Source organism: Enhydra lutris, unplaced genomic scaffold, assembly GCF_002288905.1.
Source record: "Enhydra lutris kenyoni isolate GAN:26980312 unplaced genomic scaffold, ASM228890v2 scaffoldscaffold58, whole genome shotgun sequence".
Classification (NCBI taxonomy): Eukaryota; Metazoa; Chordata; class Mammalia; order Carnivora; family Mustelidae; genus Enhydra; species Enhydra lutris.
In genome coordinates, this window is record NW_019154142.1 from 91,341 (window position 1) to 104,321 (window position 12,981).

Here is a 12,981-nt window from a genome sequence, read left to right on the forward strand (position 1 = left end):
CACAGGGAATGGTAAATCCCAGCCTCACCCCTGCCCACTGCCTGAACCTTCTCACAGGGCAGTGGGAACAGATGAGTGAGATCTTATATCACGTGTTGGCAACAGCTTGGACAAGCTCAGCACTGAGCTCTGATATGGCCTCACTCACTGTGAAGGCCTCTGGGAAAGGCGAGGGTCCCACACCTTGACTTAAGGCATGTTGGTGCTAAACGGATTGAGCGAAGTCAGTCCTGGCTCTGACCAGGTTCTCCATTGGAGAGGAAGAGTCAATTTGGGCCCAGGGTGGGTGGTGTGGGGACAGCGGGGACACACAGCATGGGCCGTACTCCCCTTTGAGTAAGAGCAGCATGGCAGCTCCATGGGACATCTCAAGGAGAAGGGGACTCCATCTGGGCAGTTACAAGGAGAGGGGCCAGGGTCTCATCCCAGGTAGAGGGAGTGGGAAGGCCTCTGCAGACCAACTCAAAGGGCTGGACAGTAGTGCTGTGTTCCCCCAGTCGTGGCTTGGGTCTTCACATGTAAGGCAGCAAATGCCCAGTAGAGACCATGCATGATGGGACTAGAAGGAGGCCAGTTCTCTGTGCAACAGTGGGAACCCTGGCTGAGGCTGGTGCCATTCCTGGTTCAAGGCTACCAAGAAGCCCTTTATCATAGGGACCAGCGAAGCGACTCTGCCTCTGGGCCAGCTGCCTTTGGATGACCTGCTGTTCATCATTAGACCAACAGAACTTCGAAGTTTACAAATCCAGAACCTCCGTCCGACCACCTGTTGCAGGACAGGGAACCTCTCATGTCCCTTCTTGATTTTGTGCCTCTCCTGTTCAGCACTTTCCACTGGCATATTCTATGCTGTTTTCTCTCAGTGCTAAGTGATGGAATTCCTGCACTGAAATGTTTAAATGCCGGACTGAAGAATCTCAACAAAGACGTTTTCTGTGTTGTCCTCTGGTTGTGCAATATCGGATCCTTCTGTGTAAGAGGACCATGTCGTTGCAGACAGTATCGCCAAAAAGATACTGTTTGAAGCTCTAGAACTTCAGGGACAATTTCTGTGTCCTCAATGACTTTAAATCTTTTCTAACAACTTTATTAAGTGTCTTTTACTTTCCTTAAAATCAACCCATTAACCTCATTGACTTCTAAATGGGATATTTTATAAGTGATTATTTTCCCGGGCCTGGGTGGCTAAGTTGCTGGAGCATCTGCTTTCAGCTCAGGACTTGATCTTCAGGTCCTGGGGGGAGTCCTGCATCTGGCTGCCTGCTCAGCAGGGCGTTTGTTTCCCCCTCTGCCCTTCTGGTGCTCTTGCTCAGGCACGCTTTCTCTCTCTCTCTCTCAAAAATGAGTAAATAAAAAAAAATCTTTAAGAAATATCTATAATGTGATTATTGTCTTCAGCAATTTATTTCCATCTACATATATTGAAAGAAGCACATCTCTTATAAAAGACTAATTCATCTGGAATTTGTTTTATATCCCGTAAGAACTCAGGGAAAATTTTTTTTCTTCCTCTACTGTATCGGGTTAAAATAAGTGTGATTCTAACTGCCCGGCTAGCTCAGTCAGTAGAGCATGAGACTCTTAAAATAAGTGTGATTCTGCTAGATTTCTTGTGGAGATACAATTTAAGGATGGCTTGGAAATCACCTTTCAGGCAGTCATCTGTCAGTCTCAGACATGATCCTGACACTTCGGAGTTTAACAGATATTCTGGGAATGAAGCAGTTGAGAATCTTCCTGATTTCCCTAGGTCCCTTACCTACAGCACTGACTTTCCTATCATCCTCCTTCAGTGCACAGTGAGCCTTCACAGCAGAAACAGATCTGCTTCTAACAGTTGACTTATTTCCTCATGAGCAAAGGATTGGTATCCAGTATATACAAAGAGCTCCTGCAAATAAATAAGTATAAATATGGTTCTCCTGAGATCTGTGCAAATGCTTAAAGCAAGTCACCGACAGTGAATCAGCCTATGAAATCGCTGAACACATCCCAAGTAATCAAGGTAACACGAAGAACAACTGGCTTGCTTTTTACGTGCATCAAACTGACAACATTTTAAAGAGCATTATAGCAAGTGGTGGACAGGAAATGGAATAACAAGAGTTCTCTTGTGTGTTGGTAGGAGTTTAAATGGAATCACTCTTTTGCCCTATAGTTCACCCTATCCGGATGGTGGTTGGTGTTTTCATCCCACTGCATGGCAATCCCAGTGTTAATTCAAGGCTGGAAACACATGGGGACCAAAAAGCAATAGAGATGTAGGATTGTTTACCGTGGTGCTATGTGTCATAGCAAAAAATTAGCCATAGTATATCCAACTGATGTACAATATACACAGTGTGTTAGGAGATTTCTGTTTCTCTCTAAGACTAAATAATCTGAACTACGCTAAAAAAAAATGACACAGAAGTGGGTTAAAACACCAGCTGAACAAAGCTTTCAAATATATGTTGAGAGCTTCTGGACAACTTACACTCCCAGTGGCCTCCTACATCTGAATCTCTTCACCTACCTTTACAGATGAAACCAACCCACCAGAAAGGCAAATAAAACACTCTAACCCTCATCTTCAGCACATCCAGGAAATGGAAAATGCCCATGTCCATTGATCTCTTTGGCCATATTGGACATTGCTGGAACAACTCAAAGCAGAGCCTGAGGACAAGGAGGCCCTCAGGTACCATGAGACCTACTAGGAGATGATCCTGTGGTGACCCAGGGGAATGTCCCAGTGTGGGGAAGCTATATGCTAAAATGTTGGCATCAGACATCACAAAAACTGGGAGGACATCAGTGTGACAGCTCTGTCATATGGTTCAGGAAAAAAGGTGTTCGGTACAAGACTCACAACGTCTTAAGAAGTTTAGGCTTGCTTCAAAACTGTGTATGGTTCTGAAAAATGAGGACACAAGAAATACATAAGTTTCAGAATTTGACGTGACAAGTTAAATGTCTCCAAACAGCTCCTGGTCATTTTTAAGTCAGGTCCTCCCTCTTTGTTCCCTTCTCCCTCTCTGTGCTCCAGCCTTGGGCAGCCTCTCCCTCCTGTCCCTCATCAGCATGGTCCCCCCAGGCCTTTCGAGAGAGGAGAGCAGCTGAGGACTGGAATTGGGAGGCACGCACCCTTAGTCTCTAGAGACCCTGACCCTCACTTTGGTGTAGGAGATGGCAGTCACCTGAATCCAAGCTCCTTGGAGATTAGATCACCCTCTGAGCCTTCTGTGGACAATGCGTTCCCAATGATTTTCCTGCTTGAAACCCATGGCTGCTAAGGGATTTCCCACACAACCTCCCTGGTCCATTTCACCTCCTGAAATCTCTTCCTCTCCAAAACCCTAAGGTTCTCACCATCAGCCTCCAGGCTTTCTGTTCTAGAACCTTCCTCTGTTAGGAAGTTTGGATCACATGGGCCAACAGCCTGCGTCCTGTGAAAGCCGGGCAGAAATATCACCTGCCACTAAGTCTTCCTCACCCACCTGTTTCAGTCAGACTTCCCCAGAAAATAGAAGCAGTATGACGTGCACACAGGCAGAGAGAAAATGAGAGATTTACTCATTCATGTGCCTGTGGAAGCCGTCAACTCCACATCCTGAAGCCATCCTGAGACTCAGCGGTGCAGACGGAGTCTGAAGGCAGTCTGTGAGAGAGTTCCCTGTTCTTTGCGGGAGGTCATTCTTGTTCTTTTCAGGCCTTCCACTGATTTGACAAGGCCCGGCAATGTTCTGAAGGACATTCTCCTTGACTTGAAGCTCACCCATTTAAATGTCAATTTTATCCAAAATATTCTCCAAGTGGACAGGCAAAATTAACCATCCCACATCCTTAGGCTAAATTAAGCATATTCTCCCTCCTTCTGTGGGGCCTCACAAGTGAGTCCAGAGTGAGAATATCACACCCGGTACTCGCTTCAGATCCCTGCCTTCACCCTGTGTCCAGGCCATCTGCCACCCACCCCCCACTCCACCGCCCTCCCCCGCAACGCAGTGCACCTGTGCTCTATGCCAGGCACGCTGGCTTTGTTCCAAGTCTACAAACTTTAGGAACCTGGTGTGGCCAGGACCCCTACTGATCCTTTGGGGGAAGGTCTCCCATGTTGGGACTGATGAAGCTTTCTCCCAGAGAGAAGCCACACCAAGGAAAAGGAGCTTGGAGTTTGGAGTAGAGTGCAGCCAAAAGCCAGCTTCAAGGTTAGCCTCCCTCAGGAGGTGTCTCTGCTGCTATGCTAAGGAGTTGGGTGAGGGGGAAACGCGATGGGGTCCACTGGTTCTTCTGTCCCCTCAGAGGCAATGCCACCTCTCCCAGATGCTCCCTAAGAAACAAGAACCCTGTTTCCCAGCGCATCCCAAGGGAACCTCAGATCAGGCTCTCAGCTCCCAGGCTGTCCGCCCTCCTTCTCCACAGGACAGAGGCTATGCCTGCCAGACTCCACACAGCCCACACCGCAGACTTCTGAAACTCCAGTCTTTGAGCTCTGCTGGTTGTTGTCAAAACTCTCATCAACCCATCTCATTTTCCCAGTCAGTGGCTGTGGGGAAGTGTTTGCCTTGTGTGATCCCCTGTGCGCTCCTCTCTCCCTCTGTCTTTCTATCGCTTCGCTCCACGACCAGGGCCCCTTCCCCTCTGCAGCACCTGCAGTACCCTTCTCCCCCAAATCACACCTCCGCAACCCCTACCTTCCATGATGACGTGGCCTCTTTTCTCCCCCTCATTGTGTACTTTGTTCTGTCCATCCTCAGATCGCTGTCTTGGGTGTTCAGGATGATTTGATGTTTATCTAGCTGTGTTTGAGGGATGAAGGAAGCCTTGGTCCTCCCGCTATTCTACCGCCTTAGCTCTCTTCTCTTCGAAAAATAATTCTTGTTTAAGCAGTTAGAAGGCAATCTGTTGGGATTCCAGCAGTCAGCACCAACAGAAAACAGTGTTAATGTTATGAAAGAGTGAGGAGGTGGATTATCATGACCAAGAATGAAGGCAATGAAATGTTCCATCTCCTCCATAATCACGGTGATCTGGAGGGTTCTCCCTTCACCCTAGGGATCAAAGCTCCCGTTGGTTAAGGTGAACAGCAGATGGTGGAAAGACCACCCCGCAGGAGGGACAGTGGGTGCAGGAGAGCACATCCCAGGGGCTCCTTGTAGCAACCTCAGCCTCTGAAAGATAGACAGGAGCTTGTTCAAGTGGCTGAGGAAATCCTGGGTCAGTCCTACTGCCCCCCCCACCCCCCAGTCACTCCCTTTCTCAAAGACCTGTCCTCACTGATGGCCCAGCACCCCCACACACAGCTTCCCAACCCTGGATCCAGAGCCTGAACACATTCTTCCCTCATTAGCACAACACAGAGTCAGCTCAAGACCCCCTACCAAAAAGTGGGGCTCAAGACTAAAACCGGTGGGGGGGGGGGGCGTCTGGGTGGCTCAGTCCTTAAATGTCTACTTTCTCCTCAGGTCATGATCCCAGGGTCCTGGTATCAAGCCCTGCATCTCATCAGGCACTCTGCTCAGTGGGAAGCCTGCTTCTCCCTCTCCCACTCCCCCTGCTTGTGTTCCCTCTTTTGCTGTACATCTGTCAAATAAATAAATAAAATCTTAAAAAAAAAAAAAAAAGACTAAAACCAGGAATGAATCATCTTTCCCTTTAACTAGATCTTGATCCACCCTTTGGATCAGAATCCATAAAGGAGCATCTGGGAGGCCTACCCAAAGAGAGGGACCTGGATCCTGGTTCCTGTAGCCTTGGGGAGGCCTTTAGACACAAATCCATCTTCCTTGTCTTCAGCCTCTCCTCACCTTGGTAGCTGAACACACGGTCTGAGTGTGACTGTCCTTGCCCTGCCACACCCTTTCCTGGTCCGGTCAGGAGACAGCATCCCATTCTAACAGCAGCTCAATGTCCCCTCCTGAGGCACGCTGAGGCACCTCTGCTCAAGGCAGGGGCAGTTCAGCTGGCTGGGGCTTTGGGCTCTGCAGGAGCCTAGCTGCCAGGTGAGAGCACCAGGGCTGAGCCAGGTATCCCAGGGGACCCTGGAGCTCTGGCCTTTGAATATCATCCTGGAGAGTCTCTCCCATGGGCCCTCTGGTTAGCTGCCACCACCCAAGGAGAGCTGTGTGCTCTGCCTCCTCGAGGGAGAGCTGAACATGTTGCTGCCTGTGGGTGGTCCTGGGCTTTGCCCCATCCCAGGAGCCCATGGCTTTTATACCAGTGTTACTGGACCTAGCAACTCAGAGAAACTCAATGACTGTTCCATTTTTTTTTTATTTGAGAGCGAGCAGGAGAGAGAGAATGATAGGGTAGGGGTGATGGGGAGTGTGACAGAGAAAGAGCGGGGAGCAGGCTGGACCCTGAGCACTGAGAGCGAGGCTGGCAGAGGCTGAGGGGAGCCTTGCCTCTCAGCATCCCAGGATCCTCACCTGAGCAGAAGGCAGATACTTACTGGACTGAGCCACCCAGGTGCCCCAATAATGGCTTCCAATAAAAAAATCAGATTTTCTCATACCAGTCAGTAAACAAGATAACCTATTTATTAAGCCACTAATTGACCTGAATTATGTAAATGTGAGAGGAATTGGCTTCCAATTTTAGGCTAAATTTGATAAGTAAAAGTTTAATGAAAATTTTAAGCAACGTGACATTAAAGATTTGTCGTAATAAAAGATGGTGTGTTTTAGGAAATAGTTCTGGCAGGACTTAGTTAATCTTGGAATTACATGAATGTATAAAAAGTTTCCTCTTGAATTTTCTGGGTAAGATTCAATTTCCAATCAGTGGCTTTTTTCCCCCTTTCATATGCTCTGGTTATATAATATAATATTTTAAGTTGGCTGGATAGAATTTGAATTTTTAATATATTAAATAGATATTTGTGTTTCAAAAAAATACACAGTTCTGTAATATTAACTATTGTCACTATGCTGCACATTAATCCCCAGAATTTATGAGTCTCATACCTGTAAGTTTGTACCTTTTACCACCTTTTTCCATTCCCATTGTCCTTCCAAGTAGAGTTTTCTTGATTATTTGTGAGATTTTTCAATCCTTTCATAGGCTTATTTGCCATGTACTGCAGCTTTGGAGAACCAGACTTGTTCCAATGGTTGTAGGAGCTCTTTATATATTCTGGATACTGATGCTTTGTCCATGATAAAACAATTTTTTATTATTACTATTTTGTATTATGTTATGTTAGGCACCATACAGCACATCATTAGTTTTTGATGTAGTGTTCCATGATTCACTGTATGCATTTATCACCCAGTGCTCCACGTGATACGTACCCTCCTTAATACCCACCACCAGGTTCACCCATCCCATCCACCCTCCCCCTCTAAAACTCTCAGTTTCTTGAGTCCACAGTCTCTACGGTTCATCTCCCCGTCTGATTTCCACCCTCTTCATTTTTCCCCTCCTTCTCCTAATATTCTCCATATTACTCCTTATGTTCCATAAGTAAGTGAAACCATATGATAATTGACTCTCTCTGCTTGACTTATTTCACTCAGCATAATCTCCTCCAGTCCCGTCCATGTGCCTGATTTCCAACACCGAAGGAGAACTTGGGAAATATTCTCTTTGTTCAGAATTCTCGTCCAGGCAGTTAGAAGGCCAAGTACAGGAATCCCAACAGTGTTCACTGTTAGGTCCGTTATTAAATGAAACAAGACTGAGACAAAGTGAAAGCTACTTAAAACTTTATTTATGATAAGTATTAGAAGTTAGACTGGGGGCGCCTGGGTGGCTCAGTGGATTAAGCCGCTGCCTTCGGCTCGGGTCATGATCTCAGGGTCCTGGGATCGAGCCCCGCATCGGGCTCTTTGCTCAGCGGGGAGCCTGCTTCCCTCTCTCTCTCTGCCTGCCTCTCTGCCTACTTGTGATCTCTCTCTCTGTCAAATAAATAAATAAAACCTTAAAAAAAAAAAAAGAAGTTAGACTGATTGGCCAGGGGAATGAGACTGAGGTAAGGTGAAAGTTATGCAAAGCTCTATTCTATGCTAAGCATTAGAAGTCAGACTGACTGGCCAGGGCTGTCTCCGAAGAAAGTGACCCCTCCAATCTTACAGGCTACCTTTTATTGGGTAAAACAGTAACAGTATCTCAACCTACTGGGTTTGTGTGTCTCTTGCTGATTGGCTAGTTTCACCGGTCTGGTGACGTGTTATTCAAGATTACTCCACACTAGGACAGTTACAAGCGGTACTTTCTGGGAAGGCTTAGTCAGTTAACATATTCAGTGTGAATAATAAGATCGTCGTCCTTCCCAAGATGGAGTTATTTAGGTTTGGGCAAGACCTTCTCACTGTTACAAACAGTACTTTGTACTGATTAGATGTCTCTATCTGGCCTGACTCATCCTTGTATTCTGGGCTCTGTTATCAGGAAGTAGCCGACTACATTTCACTGGTTTCCCAGACTTGTTTCTAAGTAAGTTTCTCTGGGGGGAGGGCAGGGTCAATTTAAGTTTTATTGCAGAAACAACAAAATGGCTATTTACCCAAGATGGAGTCGCTCTGGCTAAATAGGTCCTTACAATCACCAGAGCATCCATGTTATGAAAAAGTGCAGAGGTGGGTCATCATGACCGAGAATGAAGGCAGGGAAATACTCCATCTCCACCATAATCATGATCTCCTGGAGGACTGGAGGATTCCGCCTTCACCACAGGGATCGAAGGTCCCGTTGGTGCACATGGACAGCAGGTAGAAGCCACTCATCAGAAGGGTGAGCAGGTGCAGGAGAGCAGATCCTCAGGCCTTCTTATAGCAACTTCAGCCTCTAAAAGAGAAACAGGAGCTTGTTCCAGTGGCTGAGAAAATCTTGGGTCAGTCTTCTTGGGCTTCTCCCTCCCCATTTACTGCCTGGCTCAAAGCCCAGCTCACACTGAGGGTCAAGTATCACCATACACTAGCCACCCCTCCCCCAACCCTGGGACACCCAACCCCTGGGTCCAGCAGTCTGACCAAACCCTTCCNCCTGGGACACCCAACCCCTGGGTCCAGCAGTCTGACCAAACCCTTCCCTCATTACCACAAAACAGTCAGATCCAGGCCCTACTGCTGAACACCTAGGCTCAAGACTAAAGCCACCAATGATTCATCTGTTCCTATGACATAGATCCTGGCCCCCCTCTGGCCAGGTGAGAAGGCCTAAGAGAGTGGCTGGGAGCCCTCCCCAGAAAGGGACCTGGATCCTGGTTCCTGTAGCCTTGGGGAAGGTTACAGGCAAAGATCCATCTTCCCTTGTCATCAGCCTCTCCTCACCTTGGTAGCTGAACACACGGTCTGAGTGTGACTGTCCTTGCCCTGCCACACCCTTTCCTGGTCCGGTCAGGAGACAGCATCCCATTCTAACAGCAGCTCAATGTCCCGTCCTGAGCCACTCTGAGGCACCTCTGCTCAAGGCAGGGGCAGTTCAGCGGGCTGGGGCTCTGGGCTCTGCAGGAGCCTAGCTGCCAGGTTCTGAGAGCACCAGGGCTGAGCCAAGTATCCCAGGGGACCCTGGAGCTCTGGCCTTCGAATCTCATCCTGAAGAGTCTCTCCCATGGGCCCTCTGGTTAGCTGCCACCACCCAAGCAGAGTAGCATGGGAGCAGAGCCCTGCAAGCCAGCCTTTGGATGGGTGGGCAACGGCCTTCCCACCCCTCTTCTTTGGTTCAGACACAGTCCCCTCTCCTAGATGCAGAATGGAGAGGTTCCCCATCCCTAGGACACATCATGTGCAGCCACCTGCTGCTCTCCCCCTTGTTGTCCATGCCCGTTGCTCCTATTGTCTGCACACCACCCCTTACTTGGGCGCCACCCTGGGTGAAAAGCTGGTCTGAGCCAGGCCTGATTTTGCTCAATCCCTCTAGCAAAAACAGGATGGAAAGTTTGGGGTCGGGGAGCCCTGTGCTTTCCCACCAGGCTTAGCAAGGCGCTATCAGAGCTCAAGGCCAAGCTTGCCCAGGTAACATGTGAGAACTTGGTCCCAGCTCCTTTTGTAGGTCAACATGACGGGCCAAGGGACACCCCCCAATAGCTGGGAAAACATTCTTTCTGGGTCTGTGTAGAGAGTGTTTCTGGAAGACATGAGCATTTGAATCAGTAGACTGAGTAAAGAAGACTGTCCTCATCGAATCCACGAGGACCTGAATGGAACAAATGGCGGAGGAAAGGTGACTTTGCTCTCAGTTTGGCTGGGCCATCCTTCTCCTGCCCTCAGCGTTGGTCATTAGCACTCCTGGTGTTTGGTTCTTTGGACCAGGACCTAGACTTACACCACAGATGCCCTGATTCTCAGGCCTTCGGGTTTGCGCTGGAAACCCCACCACCAGATTCCCTGTTTCTCCAGCTCACAGACCCCCTAGTCATGAACCAATCCCTTATAATAATTATCTACTTCAACCTCTACATCAACAGCTCCTGATGAGTCTCTTTCTTGGGAGAAGCTAATATAGCCCAACATATCTGGTCTCATGTTCAGGTGAGAAGGTTCAGGCAATAGGACAAGGGCTGGCTATTCGCCTTTCTCTGTGCTCACCTTGGGCCATCTGCCTCTCACTTCTGACTCAGTTATGCCCACAGTACCTGTTACTCAAAGGACTATGCCTTGGACAACAAGGAAGATTGAGTGTGTGAGGACCACAAAGAGGACGGAAGTGACCGGCCTGATGGCTGCGCATTTGACCCGGACTACACGCAGTGTTGTGGCCGGTGCTCCTGAAATGGAAACACAGTAGTGAGAGCCCTGATTAGGGGCCCCAAACTGGGGGCATGAGTCTTTAGCTGCTGCCGCCCCACGTAATCCTACAGCCCAGATGTCCTCCTTCTGCCATGTTTGTGGCAGCCCCTGTGACTGGCCCTAGGGATGGAAGAGGGGGCGGTTCATGCAGATCATATAGCTAATGGGAGAAGCAAGGCTTTCCATATAGACAGTCACTCCTGCAGTGACAGAAGAGAAGAGGACACGTATGGATGTTTGACAGAGACATCTTGTCAGGAGCTATTTCACCTGGCATTGAAGGATTTCAAGAAAGAGACCAGGGGAGACAAAAAACAACAATGAGGCTCAGAAAAGGGAACAGTAAGAAGTAAATCTCTGGAAACAGAATGAGGCCTTCAGGTTGGGGCCAGGAAGAAATCCAGAGAGAGAGAACTAAAGGTATGTGCAGTAGGGAGAGATGCCAGTAGGTGAGAAGGGAAAAGAAGGATACTAGAACATACTAGTGGCCCTTGTACTCCCAAGAACAACTCATCATGTATGCATCATTACACACACACACACACACACACACACACACACACACACACACTATGGTGGGGTCGGCCAATCTCTTCAAGAGAACCAGCACTCCATCCAGTCTTCTAGTTCCCTGTGGTCTCCTGCGTCTCATTGCTGTGCTCCCGCAGTTTCTGGAGCCATCTCTTACAGTCTCCGTTCGCGATCTTCATGAGGAGCTCGGTCAGCTCTCTGTCACCATCCAACACGTCCTTAACCTGTTGGTCTCCAAGAGGAATCTCTATCCACTTTCTCTTCTCCGGGTCAAAGAGGCAGGTTAACTGCTCATTGAATACAAACTGCCAAGATCCTCTGCTGTGTCCGTGGGCCCCACATTCACACACGAGGCTGCCCTGCAGGGTGAGAGAATCTGCCCCCGCCCCCACCAGGGGAAACAGGTCAGCCTCTGGTCTTGACCAATCTTTTGCCCCACCTGCTGCCCACTCCTCAGCTCCCCTTCGGCCCTCCTGGTCCTGTTCCGGCCTCCTTGTCTGCCCTGGCTTCTGGGACCCACTTTGAAGTTTTACATGAACACCATAGCTCCCCAGCCCTGCCAAAGTGTTCTCCTTCTGCCCTGGGCCTTCGGACTCACCGCTCTCAGTGAAAATCTCTGCTTTGATGTCCAGCAGTTTCTTTCTGAGCTCTTCCCCCAGGTCTTCCAGAGGTTCCATATGTGTGTCCCAAAATGCTGTGTCCTTCAGCTTCATCCCCCAAGGACCAACGGGTCTGACCCGCCTGCTCCCACAGGCATAATAAACTCGTTTCCATTGACCTGGCCTTGAATCTCACACCACGGTTGTCCGGGCCTGGCCTGAGATGTGATGGAGAAATTGTAGGAAAGCAAGAGAGCGTCTGGGAAGGAAAAACACAGGTGGAGGTTGGTGCTGGAAGAAAAAGAGCAGCAGGAACCCCTCTGCCATCCAGGTGACAGCAATAGGATATGTGGAAGAAGGAGCAAGGACTGTTCCTGCACAGCGGCTCCCCCTAGTGTAGAGGCTGGCGCCCTTCCCCTTTTGGGATAGGATCAGGATACCTCTGCCTGGCAGGAAGCCACATATCCCCAGATGGGGACCCGCACCTACCAGGCCAAAGGCTGCATCAGTCACTCTACCCAGTGCACGCACAGGCCAGCCTGGCCATAGCAGAGGAGGCCTGCATGTCACAGGACTGTCAGGACGCAGGCCAGTGTCCTGTAGGAAGATGAGGGGCAGAGAGGGGCCTGCTCCTGAGGAGCTGGGGCGGGGTAGGGGCAGTGAGGATAGAATCCAAAGTCAGAGAAGGGAGAGTTCAAGACCATGGGTCGCAGGATTCCATAGGGCCCAGGAGATGGCCCTAATGAGCTCTAAGGATGAGTCCAGGTAAAGTGAAGAAAGGCCGGTCCCCTGTTGCACTGACGAGATTATCAAGAATTTCCTGAGCAGAGACTAGAGGAAGGGATCACAAGGCTCAGAGAAATGCACAAGTCAGAATGATATAAAATAGAAGCAAAACAAACGAAAACCTCCCCAAACAGAAAAACCCTAAAAGGTCCACAAAATATATCCAGGGGGAGCTCTGGAGGGGCGGGGGTGGTGACTCCTGGAGAAGTTGCTTCAGTGCCAGAGTCGCGGGCGTGTGCGGGATCCAGGCCCTGCGGGATCTCCCTGTCCTGTACGCAGCCCGGGGCTCCAGGGCTGGCCTCCCGCTCCCCGAGGGGGCAGGCGGGGGCGGGGGCGACAGCGGACTCCCCGCC

The 12,981-nt window shown here is 49.4% G+C and overlaps 1 protein-coding gene across 1 annotated transcript in view; it reads right to left on the bottom strand.

Annotated features, from left to right (window-relative positions):
• Positions 1–11,282: 11,282 nt before the first annotated feature.
• The window catches only part of LOC111158230 (NKG2D ligand 1-like), a 2,892-nt gene continuing 1,193 nt past the window's right edge, over positions 11,283–12,981 (bottom strand). The window contains 3 exon segments of the mRNA XM_022520151.1: positions 11,283–11,619; positions 11,842–12,003; positions 12,006–12,216. Of these exon segments, the coding sequence (XP_022375859.1) occupies positions 11,336–11,619; positions 11,842–12,003; positions 12,006–12,216 (657 nt within the window). The 3' untranslated portion in view covers positions 11,283–11,335.